The sequence below is a fragment of the Gavialis gangeticus genome, unplaced genomic scaffold (assembly GCF_001723915.1).
Source record: "Gavialis gangeticus isolate Ggan-Ray unplaced genomic scaffold, GavGan_comp1, whole genome shotgun sequence".
In the NCBI taxonomy this organism is placed as follows: domain Eukaryota; kingdom Metazoa; phylum Chordata; order Crocodylia; family Gavialidae; genus Gavialis; species Gavialis gangeticus.
The window spans coordinates 60,338,616-60,364,140 of NW_017729029.1; the positions used below are offsets into that span (position 1 = coordinate 60,338,616).

Genomic DNA, 25,525 nt, shown 5'->3' on the forward strand with positions numbered 1-25,525 from the left:
TTAACTTTTCAACCTTTGTAATGTTTACTTTGTCTATTACTAGAACATTAATGGCAAATTTGTTTGCTTACTGGAATCAAAAATTTATTGAGAATACATACAGAAAAGTAACCACACAAAGAATATACCCAATAACCTGCTCATGGAGAAAGGCTCGGGGATTTCACAATTTTGTTTTTACTATTGGGCATAATCTACAGGCAAAGCTGAACTGAAGAAAGCTATGTGAGGTCAGTGTCCCACGTATAGAAGATTTTGTTTTTCTGTCCCAATAAATCTTTGTTAAAATGTCCCTTTAAACATCTCCAACCTAAAACAGCAGAAAACAAAATTGAAAAGGAAAAGAAAGAAAAGAAAAAGATCAAATAAACATGTATTATGCATAGAGGTTATATACATTTATATCAGTTATATTTACAAGTATACCACTTAAAACATGTATAGACAGAGTCCTTTCTGAGTATAAGACTGTGTCCATTTATTTGTCAGATAAATTAAATAGTAAGTGTACAAATATACTAAAATAAAATGCAAGTAGCTGTTTGAGAAAATGTCACAAAGATAAGTAGCAGGGGATGTGTGAGAATTAATATTATAGCTAAATCTATATTGTTTTTGGAAACAATAACTGGTTTTTATATCTTTCTAAACATCTCCTCGGCCATCTGATCCAACCTGTTTGACACCGCCTGCCTGCTGCTGTCCTTCTCCTATTGCAAGTCTGGTGAATGGAATGATTTTCATGGAAGTTTTCTTTAGGGAATACCACTGATCATGCCAGGTTGCCCAGATAATACCATTATCAGTTCCAGAATCTTTCTCTGAGTACCTGCCACCTGAAATGACAGTTGCAGCAGATTATTTAACTGGTTCATGAAATAAGTTATATTCACATAACTATGTCACATAACATATCTGACAGCGATAAATTGGATTTAACATGTATCATTGGCTACATCTCTCCAGTAATCTAGGTTCCTAAAATTTATTCTATTACTCCTAACCTGTAGCCATCTTAAAACTGCTGCCTTTGTAAAAAAAATATATATATACATATATAGATATAGATATACACACATGTAAAGTAAATAAATTAAAGTATCCATGTCTGTCTTCATAATTTAAATCTGTTGTAAAAATATGAACTTAAATACATATAAAAATTAGTACCTAAAGAATATTCTACCTGGATAATATTTGCCATTGAGGTGTCCAGCATGACATCTATTCATCCACCATCCAGATCCATGCTGTTCAGCACAATTTTCTTCATACCTATCATTGTCATTGTCAGATGTACTGAACTGCATGGCATTATGGGATGTAAAAGCCTTGTCACCTGGTTGAATCCCAAACTCAACCCCATCAAAGGCATCCCCAGCATCACCACCAATATAGTAGCCATAGGTCATTCGGAACTTGTCATTTTCAGGTCCCACTTTGAACATGGCATAGTCAGCAGTCCTGTTAAAAAATAGTAGTGAAATTGTGTACAATGGATTCTCAAATCATGAACATTTAGGGAGAGGCATCAGAACTTTAGAGATCGTAACTCAATAACTCCACCTTTTAATTAAAATGATGTGTTCTTGCTTGAAGACAATGCATTACATTAATGAATCATAATGATCCTTTATATACCTGCACAACAATGGACAGCCAAAGAGAGATATTGTAGGCTGTCTCATTGGCATGTAAGTATTGCTTTGCAGTAGTGTTCAGGATGTCTGTATTAGATACATAATCAGTCAGACATTGTCTATATTGATATAAAGTGGGAGAGCAAAATACTCCTAGAGGGAAAAATGGCTTGCATCACCCAGAACCTGTCTCATTGTCTGGAGGAGAAAATTATGACAATGACAGTCTCTGATTTTCCTCATGTAGCTGTCTCAGGGGATGTTGAGGGTAGTTTGGCATTCTAATCTAGGGGAAAATGGACACAACCTAAATGTTCCATCTGGGACTGGAGAAAACTGAAGAGCAGCTTGGAGTTTTCAGGAGCATATACAGCAACCTTTTAGAGGTAGTGAGAGAAGATTCTACTGCCATCATGTTTCTAGGTATTTTTTAAAAGAAGGCAGTTCCATAAAAAGAGTAGTTTGATTAATAAATCAGACCAGTTTACTAATTTTTCTGAATTCTGTACAAACTGATTCCAGAGTGTGATCTGGGAAAGGAAGCAAATGTCTGTGATTGTTTCAGTAAAATCAGGGCAGATTATAGAGTGGATTTTAAGTTGGAAATTTTAGAAAAGTTTTGTGAAATACCTTTTTTTGCCATCCCAGTCCTCCAGTTCTATTCTTAAGGCATATGGAATAGGAGACTGAGTGGTTATTAAATGAATCTTTTCATTGCCAAGCCAGAACTCTGTTTGGTCATCTGGTGACAAGTGTCCAAATCCTTCTTTGTACTGAACCCAATTTTTGTTGAAGTCCTCACTCCCATCAAGTCTCTGGAAAAGAAATAGCCTTAACCAAAGCTTCCTATGTCTTATTTAAAGAACCAACACTATCTAATTAGGATTATTTATGACACTAATTTATAAATAACATACTCTCTGGAACACTGTCCATCCATTGCCAAGTGTGTCAATCTCACAATAGACAAGGAACTGCTCTTTAGCTTTTAGAGGTTTGATGAAGTAAAGACCACTTTTTCTGACACCTTTGTTTGCAATGTCTTGGCAATCTGCAATAAACAATATACCCATTAGCATTACTGTATTACTACAGTCTTTCTTCTTTTAAACATGGATCTAAATATATCTGATACAATAATAATTTTCTTGCATCTTTTTCATATAATGATTAGAGTGATCTTAGCCTAAATCCTTTTATTCTTATTCTCAGAAGTCTTACTGAAGTTCATGGAACATACATAGACTAAGCACAATTTTACCCCTAGTAAGAACTCAGTTGAATGTAAAATGTGATTTTTATTTTAGTTTCTGAGTTATAGCAAGGGCATTTTGTAGGCTAGTTAAAAATACATTTTTCTTGAGAGGAAGGACTGGCAGGCTGAGCAGAAATATTATAACTCTGTAAAGGCGCAGTCTTCTTCCACAAAAGTCTGTAAATGTAAGGTATACTGAGATAGTCATTTGGAGCTACATAGGGCAAAAACGTGCAAAGACCTGTCCAATAGCCACTTGCATGTAGTGCACAGATCTAGTTCTTCTATTGAATAAAACACAAGCACCATAACTAAGAATCACCTGTATGCCTCTATTTAGCTTTGCAGACTCCAGACAGAAGCACTAAAATGGCCCTCATTTCTATAATGTCTGCAGACTATGCTTAAAGTAACAATTTGTGTAAGCTGCACAAGAAACATTTTCTGTACCTTTTCCAGTTGCATCCAGTATTTGGACAGTGTCTTTGCATGGTTCCTGACATTTCACTTCAAGCTGTACAATCTTTTGTTTCAGTTGTGTGATCTTATTATTATTTAAAATATACATATCTGTCAACTGCCTGGAGATAAAATATAGCATTTGCTTATTACATCAGTTGTTTCTTATTGAAAATGATACCTTTTTCCTTGGAAACATCTTACTCATTGAACGGGCCTAAAAGGTGCTGTTTAATTTGATATTGGAACAGTCCTTTAAAGGCAAGAGACTCTTTTAAATATTTTTGGTTAAAATGTGATAACTGGCCACAGCCCTTCACTGGGGACAGTAGAGAGTTGCAGCATTCCACTAAAAGGTCAAACACTCTGCCTTCCAGATGTACCCATTTGCATGAAAAGGGGAATAGTTTGTCGCAGTCAGCATTTGGCTGGTGAATAAGATGAGGGAGCCATGATTTTATTTACTCCTCATCTCTCCATCTGCCCCCTACTTTGTAATAGTTTTAACCTGTTCTGGAGTGGGAGCAACTGGGTAAAGTCTCTGTACTGCCCTAAGCTCAAGGACATATATGCTGGGAAGCCTTTGAGCAGGCTGTACAAAAGCAGATAGGCCCCTTCCTCACTTTCATTGCCCTTCTATGCAGTTGCATAAGGGCCAGCCATGGCCTAATCCTTGGTAAATACCTGTTGGATATCCCTATATATAAACTTTTTTTCTTGAATTTTCATTTTGTTTTCTTGAATTTGTGTAGGACTGAAATGTTATTTACCCTGCCAATTGCAAAGCTTATTTTCTTGCAACTCTCTTGGTGCTTCAGTGTCCTGGGAAATATACTTTCTTACCTCTTTTGTTCTATCTGGTACTCAGTTCTACCAGGGAAGAAGCATTCTGGTCTTGATCTAACAAAATACTTAAGCACATGCCTAACCTGAACCAATTTGACCTGACAAGTCTTTCTTCTTGTGTTAAAATAGCTTGGCTGAGATAAAGTACAATTAAACATAATAGAAACCCGGTCTTTTAAGGTTTGGAGGACACTTAAACATTTCTTATGTTTGCAACTCTTCTCTCAAATATAAAAGAGTATAATCATGCAATTATAGCTTGATATCAGTTTGAAATCTCCTAGTAAAATTAGGTGACACAAATGCATTTAAAATGAAAAATTACATCAGCAGTTATAAAATCCAGACTTGTTGTATACAAACCAATTGTGAAAGGTAATATGTATATGGCTAAAGTCATTCCTGCTACAATGTTATATGTCAATGATTTGGGTTTGATATTATAGATATTAATTATAATTCATCTATTGGTAAAATGTGGGAGGCTAATTATGAGTTCAGTTTATTGAACAGTATGGACTTATGGATGACTATCATTCAGGTTAATATTTATTTGGGATTTCCAGCTCTCCAACAGAGAGCAGAATTTAGTTCATGATTAAAGAAAATTGACCAGTTGATTAAACAAGCATTTGATAAGTTCTCTGTTACAGAACAGATTCATGCTACTAAAATCTTTTAAGTTAAAAAAACTGAAAAATTTGTAACGACTTTTACTAAAATTGTTTAAAAATAATACCCAAATTCTGTCATATTTTTAGAGACTGATTTTGCATTCCATGCACAACCCATAGGACGTACAGGGAGTTTCCAAAGAATGCATGATGATGTCCTAATTGTGGTTTGCAAAGCAGTTATGAATAATACTACTATCTTATAATAATATAAGCTTACCTTTATAAGCATGGAAAAAAAACTTAATGACAGCTGATAAAAGAAAGTAAATAACTGCTGTGCATTGTTAGGTGATAGCAGAGAAAAATACCTACTGTATAACTTCTTCATTATTTATAATAGTTGCTTCATATCTTATAAATTCTTCAATTATTTTCCTGGATTTTTGAATTAAATCATCAACCAAATCTGTAGAAGCAAACATGTAGAAAATAATAATGCAATTAATTGTAAAAATAAGAAAGCTACATGAATACCTTTTTTTTCTAATTCTATCGTTCTTTTTATATTCTTACTTGGATGAACCTGTTTTTCTTCTGGGTAGATGTTGCGGATATGGTGGATCACCTGTTCTGTTACTGCAGTGCTGTTATCAATTTGCTGCAAGAGTTTTTCAATGATTTGAAGATCCCGATCCACAGAAATGTGATACTCACTCAAGAAGTCTGCAATGCCACATGTGGTTGGGCAATAGCTACCCTGTAGGGAAAAGAATAATGAAATGTGTTCATCATCATTATCAGAAACACCTAGGGCTAAGTCTACTATGAGGCAAAACAGGTCAGCCAATGCTTGGGGGAAGAAAACATCTAGTCAGGATTTAACTAGGCAACTGTGGACAAATGTTACAAATAGGAGCGTGTTTTCCCCTTTGCTGCAGCATCTGAATCTACAAGACACAGTACTCTCATACTGAATATAAGTATGTGCTATTATTAATAATTGGTTTTATAGCACATTAGAGAACAATGTGTATTTTTATAACATAATATAGTTTAATAACAAGAATTTAAAATAATGCACCTTAAAATAATTTTACAAATAATAATATGTATCAACAGTAATGTACAAGAGAAGAATCATAAGTCTACTTACAAATCGTTCATCTAAGATGCAGCAATTATCTTGGGTAGGCGGATACTGAGGGGGAGAAACAACAATGTTATTTTAAGCAATTTTTCTTCTCGTACGTTTCAACACTATTATTTTCTAATAGTAAGTTTGTAGTTTCACTTACTCCTGTGCAAGAGGAAAAGAGTAAGGACAGGAGAGGCACAGTAGCCCAGTTGTACAACATCAGTCTCATAGTGTCTATACTAATGTGTGCTCCCTGCTGGTTTGTACAGCCTGTGCCTGAAGGGACTCTATCCCTGTGAGCAGGGTAAGACTGAGACAGCCAGCTTTATGGGCCACTGGAATCTGATCTTGCTTGCTACACACCACTGGGGCTTAAGGGGCAGGTCAGGGGGTGGGAACAGCGATGCAATAGTTTGGGGTGGGGCTACTGCGTGGGAGAACAGCCTCTCAATAACTTTATGGTGGATTCCTAGAATTTGTACACCAGCATCTGCTCCTCCCTGTTTTAGCAGCAGTTTGCCATTCACCCATGCCACCCCCTTTGTATCCAGGCTGTTCTTAGGGTCTGTAGAAAGGTAAAGAGAGGCATGGAGCAACCATGTCCTGTAACACAAAAGTAAACTAATACATGCCTGAACAGTACTGAAATGGTACCTGAGATGAGTTGATTAGCTCAAGGACAAGCCGCAGTAACTCTTTAAGATGACTGGTAAATGTTAGAGATGACAATAATTTAACAAATAACAAAGAAACCTCACTCTTATCAGCAGATCTCAAAGTGCTTCAGAAGGGAGGTATCATTATCTCTATTGTACATATTGAGGAAACTGAGGCACAGGGTAGTGACACGACTTGCCTGAACTCATCCCTGGAAGACAATGACAGTAGAGAACAGGGACACTCAGCTCCATTCCCAGCTCTACTACAGATTTCCCATTTAAACATCATTTTATGTATTTGTGCCTCAGTTTTCCAAAATAATGGCAACAATGTGTCCTTTTGCAAACATCATCTCTGTTTCTCCAAGTACATCTCTCTTCTTTTTTGCCAGTCTCATCTATTTGGGTTACAGTTTCTTTGACCAAGGCTAATTTTTTACTTTGTGTTCCTAAAATGGCTAACATAATGGGGCCCTTATTTCAACTGAAGTCTCTAACAATATTTGACCAGTGAATAAATGGCAGAGAGAAGGTGGCGTATTAACTGGGAAAAGAAACACTAAGTTCTGTTACTGGCCTGCTATATACATATATTATTAAAATGGAGATAATGATGCCTACCTCCTTTGTGCTTTGAAGTCTATGGACAAAAACATAAGATAGAAGCTTGATATTATTTTTGCTATGGCCTGAAACATGAAGGTTTATGACCCCTATATTTTGTGCTCTTTAACATAATCACAGGAAAGAAAATATCTAATCTTTTTTTGTATCCTCATAAACTTTATGCTAACCAGTTGTATCTTCATAAACTCCAGCTCACAGGTTTTAGAAGGACATTGCACTATGACATAGGTGGTTGTTTCTCTTTCCCAAATATACACAGCTGAATATATATGGCTAAAAGCCAAACAGCAGTTGTGATGTATTCCCCTAATTGCTAGTATAGAAGCGGTCAGGCCAATAGCAGCTATAGCTTAAGAAGAAAAGTCATTGTTTACAGTCTCCCATAATTCTTTGCTGTTACTTTGTAAGCTCTGATGACTTACTGGAATAAGGGGGATACAGAAAACAGAGCATCCACGGCTATGGAAAGCACAGATAACAATAGACACAGATAGCAAAAGTAGTTCAATGGCTAGGCAATAAGCCTAGATACATCTTGTGAAATAACTAGATAATCTCTAGTCATAACTATATACTCTAAAACAGTGATTCTCAACCCTAGGGTGCCTTGAGATACTTTTAGGGGGCTATGGGGTGCTGCACAATGTTAGCACTGTTACGTGTGCAAACATTATTCACAAGATAAACCCAGAGTTTTTACACAGGAATCCACAGTGTTAAAAACATTCTGACCTGTTGTGATCTAAGTTCTTTGCACTAGAAGAACTGCTCTATTAGTTTTAGATTAAATATATCCTTCCCTTCTGACATTCTACCCAGCTCGCAACTCCCCCAAGAAGCCCTCCATGACAGAGAATGGGAGATATTATTTTGTCTTTCATATGTTCTAGGCATAAGTTTCAGGGTACAGAAAATATTTCAAGGGTCTGGACTGCTGATGAAAACTATTAGAGGCAAGGTTCAATGGAAGACAAGGATAGTCACAGCTATGGAAGGATTTCCATATTAGGTGAGGGATTAAATAGGTTGGGACTTTTCAGCTTGCAAAAAAGACACTTGAGACATGTTAACAGTTTACAAAATATTAAATGGTACACAGAAAGTAAATGGTGATTCATTATTTACTCTCTGTCTCTAGTACCTCTCACAATACTACAGCTAGGGGCCATAACATGAAACTCTTAGGTAGCAGGTTTAAACCTAACAAAAAGAAGTTGGTTTTCATACAGTATACATTTAAACTGTAGAACTCATTGCCACAAGATTTTGTGAAAGTTGGAAGCTTAACCTAGTTCAAAATGGGATTGGACTAGTTCTTGGAGGAAAGATCCACTAGAAGATATTGAATATGGTAGACAGTAGTGCAGCCTCTGAATCATAACTTTCAAACTTATCAATGCTGGAAGCTTCAATGGTAAAGGAGCAGGGAATGGGAAATTCTGGACATGATGTATTCACCTCCCCACTCAACATCCACCCTGCCACTGAGGGAGGCAGGATATGGGGTTAGATAAACTTTTGGTCTAATCCAATAAACAACATTTCTTTTGTGCTTATGTAAGAGTTATTACTTTAAAATATTTGTTACCTGAAAATGTTTTTCAGGATATAATGCAACACTTCTTAAGGAAGTAACTTTTAACTGCTACCCCACTAAGAAAGCATTCATTATTGTAATTTGATGCTTATAGGCGATTTGGTTGATTGAATTCAGAAACAATATGATTGTCAAAATAATTCCTACTGAAGACATTTGAAAAACAAATTTTCAGTGAAAACCTTGCATTTCCTCACAATTATACAATTAGTATATGGAGCTATACTCTATTGAGGGATGAATTTCATACTTTTTGTAGGAGTATTATATATATGGATTTTTTTAATAGTGCTATTTTGCAGCTCCCAGTTTATTCCTTAAATATTTCCAACTCATTACTTACCATATTTTGCAGCCATTTATGTAGTCATGCTATACCCCTGAATAGTTAGCTCTGTTGTATTTATGTCTCTTATACTTTTTCTCCTGAGCTGTCATTTTGTATAAACCTGGAAATGATTATTCCTCCTGGTTTTCCACTTGTTCCAGATCTGATATTGTGCATATTTAGCACAAAGGCTATTTAGTGAGTTTTCCTCCTTTACACGTCTCTTTCTGTTAGCTCTGGATATATGAAAATTGATCTGTTTACAGAATTAATATTTTCTTAGAGAATGGATGATTCATGTTTTTGGAAATCTATTTGTGCTCGAGTGTGTCCCTAAAATGACTTGGCTGTATTGATTTTTTGAGTAATTTTACCTTTCCTGTGGTTTATTTACTGATTTGCCAAGACATGATGAATGATTGATATAATGCAGATAAACAAAATATATTTTCAAATTCAGACTACCTTTTCTATGACAGCAGAGGTGAAAACTATTTTTAAAAGGTTAGCTAATTTAGTTCAAAAGATTAACAGATAAAACCAAATTCCCTCTCTCTCTCTCTCCTTATTTGTTATGTAAACATTGTTTTTTTTTCAGTAAATAAGTCCTTGAAAAGCTATCCAGCACTTTCCCATTAGCAATGTAAAAACTTTATATTTAGAAAACAAAACAAAACCAGGAAATGCAGCAATGTTTGTCAAGTAGTTACTGAAAGTGAGGACTTTTAAAAATTCTCTTGGAAAAATAAATGTTTCTACTTATTTATCTATCTTAGATTTATTAATTTGATCTCTATTCATTGCTACATTTGTCCTGTTGGAAAATGCCTATTGATGTAGGTTCCCAGCTAACATAGTAGCGAATGCTCGAAAATGGTCTTCAGAGCTGAATGTGAAGAAGCAGTGTTATTTTCTGGCTACTTTTGGGACATATTCTGATCTAAATTTCATTGATATAAATCTAGAGACCACCACTCAGGTCAACAGCATTATTTCAGATTCTTATTGTTAAAATGGATGTCAGATCCCAGCCCTTCACTGACACACCTTGCTTCTGATCTCAAGGCAGAGAAGTTTGAATAATTTATTCTTTATTTCATTGAAAATTTGAAAAATCAAAAATCAAATAAAGCAAAAATGTTTTGGGTCAGCCAAAGGCTAATATTTTTAACAATTGTGGATTAATTGAAAGCTATTCATTTTGAATCAAATGAAACTTTATTTGACAACATATGACACAAGACAATTTTGGACATTTATAACACAAGAGAAGAAAATGGATATGAAAGATTAAATTCACAAGGAGACTTAGTTGTCATTTACAAAACATAAAATGTCCTAGTAGCTATGGCAAGAGTGTGAGGTTTTAATCCTTTTTCTGCTGATTCTGGGTAGGGACTCATCTCTAGATTTTCTAACTTCTATGTGAGTGGAATGTAGGGTATTTTAGGATGGATGCCATTTTTTCCTGTAGATGCTGTTCCTTTTTTCATAAAATAAATACCTACTCAGTGGATTTAAGAAATCATATAACTCTTGTTTGGTGGTCAGAGCATGCAGATGGTATGCTCCAGTGAACAATTAATTATTTTGTTAATTATTTTGTTAAGTATTTTGTTAATTTATATGCAAGGTGGAACACCTTCTGTATTGGAAAGGCCCACCACTGAATATAACATGTGGTTAGTGCAGTTACCTGGGAGGTGAGAGATTTTAGTTTAAATCCTACCTCTGTTTCAGGCAGGTAAGTGATTTCTACCTCCTAGCTGAGAACTTTAATAAGAAAGAGGAAAATTCTGCCTCCTTCTTAGTTTGTGAGAACTAACTACAGCACTTTGTCACTGTAGAACAAATAAAAATACTTCATTTTAGACATTCCAAAATAAGCCATATTTACATTCCCAAATTCTGTTGCATTTTGTTGAATTTTTGTTTTGTTGTAATGAAATTAAATGGAATAGGTTTTGTCATCCCCAAACTAACTGTTTTGATATAACTTATTCACCAAAAAAGGTTACCTGCTTTACTACATCATCTCTGATGTCTACTGTTCCTGTTTGGAGCACTAATAATTTATAATGAAAAAAATGCATAATTTCAATTGCCAGGTTGAAAATAGGAAGGGAAATGGAAATGTCTGTGAAAAAAGTTTATGTGGCCAGACAAAAAGACAAGAAAGCTGACTAGAAAATTCCCTGCCATTTTAAGTATCGTGTAGCATTCAAATTCTAATCTTAGTGTGCTACAAAACAATTTGTTTGAATTGCTACTTGGTTTAGAAATAACCAGGGGAAAGTGAAAATGGAAAAAGAGGTTTTTGTGTCATTTCACCAATGTACACTTTCTCTTTCAATATGTAAATCTGGGGAAAGAAGTAAAGGGCAAAATTTCTTGGCCAATTCAGTAAACCATTCCCTGAAGCAGATATACCTCTTCAAACTGCCTGCAAAAAAATATGAATCTGCAAAAAAATGAACTGTCAGCTTGGTTCCAAGTGGTAATGTAAAATATTTTTATTTCTTACTAGTAAGGAATTGTTCCCTACCTTCATGTCACAAATAGAGCCATTTACTATATGATATTGGTGCTCTTCTACTCAAATTCAGGTGGGAAATTTTCATATTTCTTTAAAAAAAATTAAGAAAAGTGTGGAAGTTATTAATATAAGCATACAACTTATGTTGGGCATATTTTTGAGACATTTTATAAGGTATTTAGCTGCATTAAAGTTATAAACACTGTTACTAAAAGATACTGTAAAATCTCCTGGGACAGTATTTTTGTGTAAGTATACATGATGTATAACATAAGATAATACACTAGTCTTTCTGCAGGGTTAATATTCTTTAAAGAGATTCTCAAGGTGTAAAAAGGTTTAAAAATGTTAAAATACTATCATTTTAACTTACATATTTATTAGGAAAGAAATCATTGCAATTGGCTATGTCTTTCTGTTTTCTAAATCATTCATTTTCATAGCAAGAAATACTTCTAAGATAAGTTACTTCTTTATTGTAAGGTCTTTAATAGACTTCGTGGAGTTGAACCTAATGTGCTGTAAATTATCATAATTCTATGAGTAAGAACCTATGTAAATCATAGTGTTGTGGTTTCTGAGGAACTGAAAAATGGCAATCTCTTCAATAGTTGTGAAAAATGATATTGGCCATGATTTCCCAGGAAATCAACCAAACAATTTAATAAAGATAAAATGCTGGCTGTCTAGTGGAAGTCAGCAGCCCTTGATCCACTGCAGGCCAACTTTGCAGCCTGGCTGGGAGGGAAAGGTGGCAGCTGGCAGGGCAGCATGAAGGGTAGCAGCCAAGATGGCAGCTGCCCCCTCATGCCTCTCTGCCAATCAGGGCTCAGGGGTGGGGCTGCATGGAGGGCAGCTAGAAGTCAAGATGGCAGATGCTTCTCGTTCCTTCTTCACCTGGGGCATCTCCACCAATCAGCACCAGGGTGCAAGGCTGCCACAAAATGACTGCAAAATCAGCTCTTTGGGCCACGACCAAGCCACGAAAATTGCTTCCTCTCTCCACCAGTTAGATAGGTCCTTGTCGGGAGTAGGTCCATTATGGCCTTGTCCCTCTCCTACCCAACACATTACCAGAGTATATCATCAGTGTGAAGTCAGTGCTGCTACTGCCGATTTCCAATGTTGTGCCCTTGTCTGCCATGCCTTTGTATCTTTCAGTGTTGGGAGCTGGTTATGTTAGCTGATGGGGTTCTGGCCTTTCCCTTGGAGGACTCCTTCCTGGGGCACTGCCTTCCCTTACATCCCATCCTCACCATGTCCTGAATGTTACACATCTGGGTCATCGTGCCCTGCAATTGCATTTCAAACGCTGTGAATAGTCACCTTCTCGTAGGTTATCGGGATGACCACATATGCAGCTGTCTTAGCTGGATTATGTAAATGAATATGAAGACTTTAAACTCTGTACCCCTCTACTGGGCTGAACTCAGGTGAAAAATTCTTCCCAAAATAACTCACTAAGGATCCGTAGCTTCGTAAGTTGAAAATCAACTCATCCATTCATTCAACATACAAAACGCAATCAACCTTAATTAGTTCATTAAGGGTCCAAAGTCCAATCAGCTCAAATCAATTTGAAACTCCATAGACAAGCACTACTAACCCCATGGTGAACCTGAGCATAATTACCTCACAGGGAAGTCTCATGCCCTAAATCACATGGAAGAAGAACCATTCCTCTCCTTAAATCAATTTCAACCACTCCTGGCTTCATCCACTGGAGCAAGCAGGATTTTTTGACCAGGGTCTCCAATCACTTTGGAATTCCTTTAACCATCAAAACCACATTAGTTAATTTAGCAGATTTACCTGCAGTTCAGACCTTCCTTGCAAGGTGAGCCTTCCAGCTATGCTATTGGGAGTCCTGTCTTTCACTTCAGGGATCTGGGGTCCTTTTACCAAGTCAGCATGGCAGCTTGTTGGCATTGGCTCCAGCTTTAGTCTCCACTGCTTGAATGCCTACTTGGTCAGATAACTTGGACTTAATGGAGCTGTGCTCCTGTGTTCTTACAGTGGACCTCCAACCACTCCTGCTGGCTGTCTCACTCTTGCTGCCCATGTCTAGCCATGGGTCAATAGAGACTGGAGAGCCCTCCTGCATTTCCCTCTCTGGGAAACTATGGTCTTTCCTTCCCTGCCCCTTTCCAGGGCTAGAAGTAGCTGGTTCAGGGCTTCTATGGCCAATCTGAAGGGCTGCAGAACTACTATGGGATGCTTCCTGCACCTGCTGAATTTTCCATTGTACCTGCAGTGAATATTAGTTGATTGCAGTCTTTGGGGTTTCACCGGTGCACCGCCCTTCTCCCCTCATAGTCCCTATTTATGAGTTTTTTACTTGTCCATGATGGGCATGTAATTAGGTAGCTCCCAGGTCAGTGTGTAGCCTACCGTGAATGTATGTATGCATACATCTACACTACAGGGGTAATGAAATCACAATGTGTGCACAAGTGCCAAAAAAGTCTATTTATACAGCAGGAAAAGTGCCTTTAAGTGCACAAAGTATAAAAGAATTGTGTGCAAGGAGGCTTCACATCACTTGGGCAACAAGTGGGCATGCTACTGGTGAGTTCTTTGAAGCATTCTTCACTTCTGACCTGGGTCCATTTAATGTCACTAGTGTTCTCTGAGCTGGTTGCTTTTCCTCCAGATGCTAGTTCTTAGTCTTGCCATCCTGGCTATGGTTTTAGTTGAATATGTAGACAAACTGATGTTAATATGATGTGAAAGTGCATGTTAACTGTTTCTGTTTTAAATGAAGTATGAATGAAAAGGGATGTTACATCATCTTACAATTACTCTTCATTCTTTAAATCCCTATGTGCACTATAGGGTTCACAATGCTACAGTAATGGTTTGCTTTGCAAATCACAATTCGTATGTATGCACCCAACTAATCAAAAAGTACTAGAAGAAGGAAATGGGTTTTTACAGAAAAGATACTGTTCCATTTTTAAATTGGAAGAATGTACCTCTCAACTGTAAGTGTATTTTGTTGCTGGTTCCTTTATTGTTGGATTATTACTTAAAAACATCTAATTTTTAAAATTAAAATGTAAAGTAAAGAAATAAAATGTTTACATATGAAAATGCAATACCTTATTTTCAGTAGTAGCAATTCAGTAGAATTGGCTCATTTGGAAATCTGAAAAAATTCCTTAGATCCTTGCACATCTGATTACTGACAAGTCTTGTCAACTGGCCACATTCAGGATGGAAAAACTATATTTTGCTACATCAAAAATATCTTATAACAATATATGATGTAGTTTGTGTGTTTGCTAAATCAAGTACTCATATTTGCTAAGGATCTTGTAATGCCGCATAAGGGCATACTGCTGAGATTATATTATATGTGCCTAATACTATAATATAGGTAAAGGTTCTCACAACATAACCTTTAATGAAGCTTTGTGAGACTGTATGATATGGGCCTGATTCTCTAGTGTTTGCAAAGATTCACACAAAATAATGATTAACAGGAGCTTAGTGAGACTGTGTTGTAAGGGTCTGATTTTACAGTGTTTGTAAAGGATCTTACAACACAAGCACTTAATGCAGATTACTGAGATGGTATTGTATAGGCCTGAACCCACAGTATTTCAGTATCAGAAATCATACAGAAGTCAGGCTGGAAGGGACCTCCATAGGTCATCTAGTCTAACCACCTGCCTGAGACAGGATCATCCCTATCCAAACTATCCTATACAAATCCATAATATAATCTCTTAGTAAAACTACTGTGCACCCTGACACAACACAAGACTAATACCCTAAGCTGCCACAGGTAAAGCAAGGGAACCACAGCAGTCAATATCTTGTTTCTGTAAATGTTAATATACACTCAAGCAATTCCAGGTACAGAGAAAAACAAAATGCTAAATTTATTGAAGAAAAATGCCTCTTAATCATGAGGCTAAAGAAATGTTAGAGGCCTAGTTTTGTTCTTTATGGAACTCAGTTAGGGCCCAATCTTTTGATGGTGTAGTCAGAGCTCCATTACTTTTATTCTGATGTAGAAGAGGAGTTGACAACCTTATACAAACCACTGGTCAGAACAACCCAGCTCCACATGGGCCAGGTGGGTTTGGTGGTGTTTATCAATGGGAAAGGATTTTTGCTTGCTCCCCAGCAGTAGTGCAGGCACAGCTTCTAGACCATGGGGAATTATGCCAAGATCAGGTATCTGAAAATTGCATTTATGCTGCCACTTCTCCCCACTCCCCACAGATTCAGCAAAGGCACAGCTAGAAGCTGTCAAGCTGGAAGCTGCACCCATGATGTAGACAGGGGGTGTGGACACAGGAAAAGTCCCCTGCTGTTGCTGAATTGTTGAAACCACCTGGCTATGGGTGGGAGCTGGGAAGGCAGAAAGATATAGCAGCAACGCGGGTACAACTGAAAGCTGCTTAGCTCCAGCTCAGCTCCTTGGCTGCCTGGCCCTCCAGACCAGATCCCATGGCTCCGGGGGCTGGATTGGCCCTCAGGCCATATGTTGCCAACCCCGATTTAAAGTCTGGTCAACAGAATGGCAAAATCCATAATTCATAGTCTTAATTCTTAGGAAACAATTATTTAAATTGCATGTATTAAATGGGTACAACTCCTGTCATTCTCAATTACTATAATAATTGAATATGATTCTACAATTTAGATATCCATAAGCAAACCATAACATCCAGGTGAAGCACCACAGATATGAAAAATAAGAGCCTAAGGGTTGCATCACCATCTATGCAAGTGCATCCTAGTGCAATTAACAAGAGTTCCAGCATGAAGCAAAGCCAGCTACGTACATGACATTTTGATCTCTACTGCAGAAGAACAGATTAGGTTTAGGTGTCACTCTGTACTACAAGGACAGTACATCTTACTTAACTAAACACTGTCAATTTAAGCAGCTTGTCATACATGGGCTGTGTTCCCGTATCTGTACTCTGATAAATATAGTCACTGTTTAAACCATTCTACTCTCAGATCCGTACATTTAAAAAAAAATTGAGTCATCCCTTTATTTAGGGTGCTGATAGCATACTTCATGATAAGCTGTTGCTTGTCAGAGATTCCATACCCCCCACATCCATAGAGGTGAGGGGAAGAAACATGGAGAACTCATGTATATGAGTTCTGCTTCCCCCCTAACCTCTGATCTTGCTCATAGCCAACCCTTGCATATTGACTCTCAGGAAGCCACCAAACTGAGCTCCATGACTTCAAGGGAAGTGCGCCCCAGGGGTGATACCCTCAGTTTAGTTTTCCTTAGGCAGTGGAAACATACAAGTTTTATTATGGAGGGATTCTCTGCAGCCCCAGATGTGGGAGTAGGTTTGTTCTTAAACTGATTACTTTTGTCTAATTGTCAGTCAATCAAATAGCCCTAACAGAGTTTGGCTCCAAATGTATCCCTGGCCTTACCTGCCGCCTTCTGCTTATGACAGAACCTTGTACGTGTTTCGCTGGTGACATTTTTCAACGGTTTTTCTGCAGACTTTGTTTTGAAAATTGGACAAATCACATAGGAAAAGAATAGTTCTGTTAACAGCATTTATAATATCCTTGATAAAGATTGTTACCTTGGACAAAGGTTATAAGAATTTCTACCTGCCTAGTCCCACATTACTTCAAAACACAGCACTTCTTATATCTGAAAATGGTAACACTTACAAAAGAAACTAATGACTTAGGAATCTGAAAATTGATGGAATATAGAGTTCCTAAGTCACTTAAGCACATCTGAAAATGTTACCTTGAGTTCTCTTGGGGACCAGATGTTTAATGACTGGAAGGATTTGTTGTTATCAATAACCTGTTTTTAAAAGTCCCCTCATGCTCTTCTTTCTCACCATCTGCCAATTCATGTAACAAACAATATTAGTATTTTTCTTTAAATATGATTGAAGTTCAAAGAAATTGAGAAAATATAGCTTTAATAACAAAATAACTGTTATATAAACCAAAATGATCAATATAGTTCATGCTTACAAAAGATTGAGCATCTTATTGCTTTGTTATAGCTGAGGTTTGTCTAGGTTACTAAGCATGTAACAGTGTTGAATTTGGGTGTGTTAATGTTCCTAAACAAAACAGTCTTGAGAACAATTTCAACATTGGTATGGACTTTTTAATGTTTGGTAGCTTAGTTTTTTTTTTGTTTTAATGTGCTATATTTCAAATTCTATCTCATATTGATTTACAAAGAACATTTAGACAGTTGATTCGTTTAGAAGGGGTTAGTTCTTAGACTATCTTCAAAAGAGAGATTGCAGTGTATACTTTACCTTGAGTGGAAGAGCAGTGAACTCCATTTGTTAAACACAAATGTTCACTAATTTGCAAGGGTAAGATAAATAATAAATTCAAATATTTGCTGAATATTTTGTAATTACTTGAGGCCAGAGTCTACAATAAACTACTATTTGTTAATAACTACTGATATAGTGGTCTAAGATAGGAACAGGCTGATAGCACTAAAGGAAGACAGCAACATTTACTGCATATGATACTGAAAATTAGGTTTGTGGAACAACTTTCAGCAGTCAACAGAGATGAATGTTGCAAGCTTAACAAGAATCACAGAGAAACAAACTGAAGATGTTTTCTTATACTTTCTTCAATACGGAACACTCACTATCCTTTTTTAAAAAAAATCAAGATTTAGGTTTTCTTTTTCTGATCCAAGTGATTAGCAGATTGTTTCTAGTAGAAGGTAAATTGCTGATGGAGTTAGGTATTTTTTATACACTCCTGTTTATTTACAAAGATTATACAAAGTCCTATTTCCCTGGATGCAGAAGGAATCAAACCAGAGTAGACAGCTGCTTTGCTCACAGTTCCAGGCCTCTTTCAGCCAGTACTATACCCAAAAGCTATCATTCCCCCAAGGCTTCCATGTCTGTGCTTTGCTCATTCTCTGTGTCCTTCTGTGTTTCTGCTGCTTCTCACACACAAAAATAGATGGTTCCACCAACCAGTACCCTAGCCTTTGCTTTTGCTGCATCAGTATCCAGGAAAACTTACTGGATTCCATGACTAAGCTTCCATTGAAGCCTTGACATGTGCATGTATTTTGAATAATGGATCCTATTATTTTCCCCCTAAATTTCAAAGGAGCTAAAATTAACATAGTGATTTTAATAGTAGTAACTTAAGTAGTGATTTTTATGGAAAATAATATTTGGGTAGAATCTTCAGTGAATGACAAACCAGGGAATCATCATACATAACTGATGCTGCAATGTTGTCAGTTGTGTACAGCATTATGTAAAAATATTGCTTTAACTTCATGTATTTTAGGACATGAAGTTATTGTCTTGATGTTTCTAGATATTTCATGTTTATAAATGCCTCTATATTTCAGTTACATAGCTTTTGAAATACCAAAAGTTGAACCTGTTGGAACAGCTAGGGATTTTTACTATGATCTGTACCAATTATTCTATAGTTTCTCTATTCCGCAACAGTCAATCTGTAATTTATATACTGTAGTATTTCTTGTGAACTACTATTGCAGACAGGGTAAATTTTTTACTGATTTTCATGACAAAAGTTATTTACAAAGTTATTGCAACTACCATGGAGATTTCACTGTTTATTGTTGACTTCTGTGGGGCTCAGTCAGTGGTGGTATGAAGTACAAGCCACACGAAGATAAATACAGGAGTGGCTCTAACTGATAAAAGACTGACTCTGAAAAGATGAAAGCAAATATGAACGAGTCACTATAAACAAATCAGTGAAACCGTTTTGAAGATATATGTCAACATGTTTCGATTTATAGACAAAAAATAGAGAAGTTTTTAAGTGTGAGAAAAACAATATTTCTTATAAATTATGCAGCATGAAAGTAGCATGCTTATTGACTATCCCAGAAAATATCTTTTATCCAAATGCATTTTTCTCTCTCAAAAGTTAGTGGGAAAGGTGGTCCACATTTTAATTTAGAATAAAACCTGTGTTTTAACTGGTAGAGCCAATGGCTATTGACTCCTGTTAGACATGAGTGATGTTGACCCATGCTGTTTGACTATAACTACAAATAGAGATATATCTCTTACCACTACCAGCACTTGCATGTATTATATATCACTGCTATTTTCCTAACCAAGCAGTTACTACTGGGCTTCAAAAATAACCATGTAGTGCCATCTAATGTCTTCTATGTGCAATGTTACTTCTTCCAAAGTCTTAAGTCAGAAGTGTCAGACATACAGCCCACAGTCTAGATCTGGCCTGTGGAGTCATGTCCTGGGGCCTGTGGGTCTCCAACAGGGGACAGGAATTTGGGGATAGGGTGATCAGGGACAGGGCCCACCATGCAAATCTGAAGCATAAAGCCTTATTGAGCATACAGGTCAGTGGCAAGAGGTGATCAACAGTTGCATTGATCCCTGCAGCTCCCTGACACTGCGCACCCTGCTGCCACCAAGGCACCTGGATCCAAACCATGAGTAGCCCTGTGCTCCGAATTTGGCTCAAGAAGCTGGCTTTCATACCCCTGTCTTAAGTGATTCATGTAAAAACTCAAATCCTGAATCTGAAATGGGGTAATGTTTCCCTTGTCCTGCATGAAAACAGCTCTTAAGTAGCTTAAAAATTGTAAACAAACATGCTAATCTATAGCAGCTGAAAGTTCAGTGGTTTTCAAAGCTGCATGCCAGTCACAATCCAAACCAGTATACTTGTCGCAAAGACAATGCCTTTTTGAAGGGCATTATTTTCAAAATGAAACTTTTCATGCAGCACTATGATTTGGCTCAATTCTCAAACTAGGGATTATGATCCCAGTTTGGGCTGTGGCACTTACAGTTGAATTCGTAAGCTCGATGGCAATTCAACTAGAAAAGTCAGGCTTGCATTGGAAGTAGGGTTATAAATCATCTAAAGGAGTAGTTGCAAGCCCTGGAAGATGGAGAACAACTAAACTAGGTGCTTGGGCACAGAACTGGGAGTCAGGAGACCACAATTCTGCTCCTTCAGAACCATAACCTTTTAGCCCGTTACTTCAACTCTACCCTCACATATCAGAAACAATCTGATCCTGACTTGAATAACTGACAGTTACTGGTATAACAAGGATGCATCTTTTTGAGGCTGAGTAAAGATTTTGTAGGTCATGATATAGTAGATGGTGCAACACAGCCATCTATTGGCCAGGATTGTGAATGCAATGTTAACATCCTTCTCTTGGGTTAAGCATACATTTTAAATTCCAGAATCTCATTCTTGGTGTGGTATCCTGACCTATTAAAATCTGTGGGAGTTTTGCCATTGATTTCAGTGGGGACAGAATGTCATCCCTGATTATTTTCATATTCTATGAAATTATTGTATTTTAGTTTTAGTGACTAGCCTTTCTCTTAGGTATTTCTCAGCCACAGATGCGAATAACGTTTAAGGTGAATAAACTCTTGTTAGATCCTCAGATAATTATAGTGTGTCAGATAATAGCTAAGACCAAACACTACATCTGAATATGGCCACAAGGTCTGTGACCTTTTCTATCTAATGTAGACTTCATTACAATATCCATGCATTTCTCACCACTACACTAAATGATTGCAATGTGTTCTACTTTGGAATATGACTGTCTGTATTGCTGAGTGGCTGGCGAGTTTGTACCAAAATGGTGGTTTTTCAGGGTGAACTTTCATTACTTAATATAATAACATGCTATGAGATCATATAGACACTTTGCTTTTTTGATTTCTGGTCTGATTTCCCAGAGCGCATCTTTTCATCTCAGTCATCTAATGGTCCCACTGGGTGTGTCTACACGAGATGCTTTACTGCACAGTAGATCAATTTACTGCTAAGTAAGCATCACTGTCTATATGTGCAGATGCGTACTGTGCAGTAAACTGGCCTCCTCTGTGTTTAATTAGCTACTAGTCAGTCAGGCAGCAGAAGCCCACCCCAGCAGCTTTCAAAGTTGTCCTGCTGCTGGGGTGTGCTCTGAGCTCAGAGCCCAGGCTGGGACAATGTCCCCTTTCCCTGCCAGCTCCTGGGGGCAAGAAGCAATATCCTAGCCACCGCTCCACTCATGGAGCTGGGGCTGGGAGTTCCCTGCATAGGAAGAGCTCCCTGCACAGCCTGGAGCTGGCTGGGACCTGGCCCTGAACCTGGGACATTTCTCAGCCAGGCTGAGGTTGCGCGGGGAGGTCCCAGACCTGCACCCCAATCTTCCAGTGGGGCAGCTAGCAGCAAGTGGGACATGGGTGGGACAGCTCCCAGCTGCCCCGGCTGGGTGGGGGGGATTCCCCATTCAGCTGTGTGCTCACTGCTAGCTGCCCCACCAGTGGATCGGGGTAGGAGGCTGGGACCTGCCCCTCCCCTATAGCGTTTTCCCAGAGCTGTGGGGGACTTTTCCCAGCTTCATTCCCTGGATCAGGGCACAGGACTGGGAAACAGATGTGGGGGACGGATATAGCCTGGGGTTGGCTGGGACCTGCCTCAGATGGAGACAGATCTTGGCCAGCCATGGGGAAGCCCTGCTGAGCACAGAGCTTGTCCCCATGTGCACAGGGCAGGAGAGCTCTTCAGCAGCAGCTCTTCCATCCCGTTCACATTAAGACCTCTCCCAATGTGCACCGGGCCAGCAGGCAGCTGTCTTCCTGCCAGCCCCTGGGCTAGCACCCAGGAGGAGCCTGGAACTCCTCCTGGCTGCTGCAGGGGGCAGAGCAGGATGGCAGCAAATCTGCTCCCAAGAGGGAGCACATGTAGACATGGTCCCTAGTAAGCGTACTGTGCCTTATTCTTACTATGCAATAAGCCTACTTCAAATGAATTGCACATGTAGACATGCCCACTGACTATGGCAGGCTTCCTATTCCCACTGTACTGGAAAAGATATATTAGATTCTATGCCTTTGGCAAAATGATCCTCCATTTTTTCCTCTGACCAATCTTCATTATAGTTTTACATTTACTTTGTCAAGAGTTTCTGTTTTCCTTATTTGAGCATGACTAACATTTTTCAAATATTTTTAAGGTTTTATACACCAATATAAATTACTCCTGAATTACACAATTACAGAGCAATTACATAATAAATTACACAATTACAGAGCGATCTGATTGTAGCTACGCAGACTAGGCACTATTACTGTACTTTACCATAAGGTGCTGGAAAAACAGGTAATAGCCTTCCTGCATGCAGGAAACAGCTACCTCAGGAGACATGACACATGCCATTATAATAGCGGGTCTCTGCTGTTACCTTGCTGCTATTTTGTTATTGTATTTGCTCGAGTTGCCATTTTAAGTTGTTCTGCTTTCCTTGCTGCAAACTACCTGAGCCTTTCTTGGGAAGGGCAGCATATACATCACATAACTTAATTGTATGCCAAGTTCAGTATAAAGCTGTACTTTGTCTCTGCTCCTTTTTTATACTGGCATCAATGTGTTGGATATAAACCCTGAATCTGGAATGAAAGAACTGTTGTGATAGACAGTCTTGTGAGGTTAAGGCTTAAGTACCTGATAATGATTTGAAACAACTAAGTCCATCCAAATTAGTAAAACTCCTGCTTGTGTACTAAGAAGTATGCAGAACACTGGCAGTTAAGAGTTTGCAGTTACCACTGGCACTGGAGTTTGTTTTATGCTACATTTTCCATTATCGTTCTATAAAAGGGTTCAGTGTGGCATTTTTTGAGGTTTCTAATATTACCACTTTTTTCCATTTTAAACTGTAGTGGCTGGTACTGAATAATCAAGAACAAATGCATGCCTTTTCTCTTTAAAAATAATTTTCAGCAAGGAAAATCTTGAACCTTAGAAAATCAACTGTGCAATTAAGTTCTAAGAGTCAGGTATAATTACATATTTTCCACCTTTCCTCAGTTGTGTAGTTTCGTAGAGGCATGTTATATAGCCTCTTAGAACTCCATCAGGTTTTCAAACACATTATAAATAATTTTAAAGACATTTTAATTTAAATATTTTCCACATGGCAACGTTGTACTCCAATGAAAACAAGTTCTCATCATTATTTCCTTGCAATTGTTACAGTTCATTTTCAAATGAAGTGTTTTCAGCTTCACTACCAACCAAGACAAAAATAAATCACTTTTCTTACTATTTCATGGTCTGGCATAAATTTATTTATTCCATTTATATATGGTCCTTTAACAAAAGCTCAGGGTGGCTCACAATAAGAAAAAAGAGAAAATGTAAAGTTTAGGAAAAAAAGTTGATTTTAAGGTTGGCCTTGTTTATACGTGTGCTCAGGAAGTGGGGAGAGAGGCGCTTTAATTAGAGTGGCTCTGAAAGCCACTCTCATTAAAATGCCCTGAGCAAGCTTTAGCTAAAACGCTTCTGCCACCATTTTTAAGTGTGGGGATGCTGATACATGAGACGCTGGAGTCTGTTGGAGTGCAGTCATTACCATGCTTCAGCAGACTTGCTTAATGGAGCCTGCTCTGACGCGCTGCAATTACAGCGCATCGGAGCAGCTTTGCTGCTTATGTATAGGGGCCTGTGGTTTCTGCATTGGACAAGGGTGACAGTGCTTTGGAGTCAATTATTGTCTTAGCACAGCTTCCCATGACTTTAGACAAATTAGCTGGAGTTTTGTTTACACAGGGAATTAATCAAGAATATCTATCCTGTTTTCAATTAACACCCATTGCTTAAGTTCTCTATGCAAACAAACCCTCCCTCAGTTTACCATCTGCAAATGGGGAACATCATCACTATAGGGGGGAGCTAACACAAACTTTTAATTCTGAAGGGCACAAATATTACATTGGATAGCAGAAAAAACAGATTTTTTACAGTAATATTTTTCCATTCACTTGCATTATTAAAAATTTAAGTATATTACTGTGTTTGTGCATGGCAAATGGGAAGTGAAACTAACTGAAGAAATGTGAAACTGGCTAGTTATCCACGGGCCGTAAACTGCTTGGCTAATGCAGCCCACACAGAGCTGAGCACTCTCTCAAAAATCTTCCAAGATTTCAAAGTTGTTCTGGAACAAACCCAAGACAAGGTCTTCTATAAATCACCCTTGTATGCGGGTGACCTAGCATGTGGGAGACCAAGGTTCAAAACCCTGCTTTAATAAACATTTAATTATTTGTACTTAATGGTAACATTAAGGAAAACCCTTCCAGAAGTGGTCACTAGCCTGAGGGTTGGGCCCATTATAAGTCCTATATTCAAATCCCTGTGTTGCCTACTTCAGGACAGGGGTTGAGCCCAGACAGGTGGCAGAAATGACAGAAAAATCCTCTCATTTAGACCAGTTACAGCCTACAGCTGAGAAACCTTTCCTGTGAAATCTGGCACATACAGTCCCACAAAAAATGTTCCTTTCAAGAAATCAGTCTTTTTGGAAACAAGATTCCCAATCAAACCCATTCCTTTATTCCCTCCCCATGACCAGTATCCTTGGGGAATGCTTTAGCACAGTGGTGCTCAAACACATGGCCCTGCGGGCTGGATGAGTTGAGCGGGGCTGGTCCATGGGCTGAATCCCGGTCAGTGAACCTGAGTGCTCAGGTCGGTTCCTGAACGGCCTGGCTGGGCCCTGTGCTGCCTTGGCTCAGTAAGTCCAGTGCAGGACTGTGCCCCTAAATTGGGCTCCACGAGTCCAGCCCAGGCCCGTGCCCCTTGAGTCTAGGCTTGGCCGGGTGCCCTTAGGTTGGGCCCACAAGTCCAGCCCAGGCCCGTGCCCCTTGAGTCTAGGCTTGGCCGGGTGCCCTTAGGTTGGGCCCACAAGTCCAGCCCAGGCCCGTACCCCTAGGTTGGGGCCTGGGCTGGACCCCGCACTGCCTCAGCCTGGCATAGGGTGGCCGTTGCAGAGGACAGTCCGGTTGTCC

At 38.3% G+C, this 25,525-nt stretch overlaps 1 protein-coding gene and 1 long non-coding RNA gene across 2 annotated transcripts in view; both read right to left on the reverse strand.

Moving 5' to 3' along the window:
• On the reverse strand, positions 1-7,594 carry FGG (fibrinogen gamma chain). The gene is made up of 10 exons (XM_019521679.1): positions 6,113-7,594; positions 5,971-6,015; positions 5,391-5,574; positions 5,190-5,283; positions 3,346-3,476; positions 2,558-2,691; positions 2,271-2,455; positions 1,187-1,464; positions 676-836; positions 1-310 (listed from the first exon to the last, which is right to left on the reverse strand). The coding sequence occupies exons 1-10, from the start codon at positions 6,179-6,181 to the stop codon at positions 296-298; spliced, it is 1,296 nt and encodes a 431-aa protein (XP_019377224.1). The 5' UTR covers positions 6,182-7,594; the 3' UTR covers positions 1-295.
• A 3,195-nt stretch (positions 7,595-10,789) lies between these two features.
• The window catches only part of LOC109300835, a 21,066-nt gene continuing 6,330 nt past the window's right edge, over positions 10,790-25,525 (reverse strand). Inside the window, exons 2-3 of the long non-coding RNA XR_002098342.1 lie at positions 13,512-14,448; positions 10,790-11,004 (exon numbers count right to left, since the gene is read on the reverse strand). This is a non-coding gene — a long non-coding RNA (uncharacterized LOC109300835). The remainder of the gene's footprint in view (positions 11,005-13,511; positions 14,449-25,525) is intronic.

What these genes read in the sequence shown, in the direction of transcription:
- FGG (XM_019521679.1), bottom strand. Translation starts at nt 6,181, where the DNA reads ATGAGACTGATGTTGTACAACTGGGCTACTGTGCCTCTCCTGTCCTTA. An exon ending in TCTTTTCCTCTTGCACAGGA is followed by an intron (nt 6,016 to 6,112) that starts GTAAGTGAAACT and finishes TCTCCCCCTCAG; the next exon opens with TATCCGCCTACCCAAGATAA. An exon ending in ACTGGATGCAACTGGAAAAG is followed by an intron (nt 2,692 to 3,345) that starts GTACAGAAAATG and finishes TGTTTATTGCAG; the next exon opens with ATTGCCAAGACATTGCAAAC.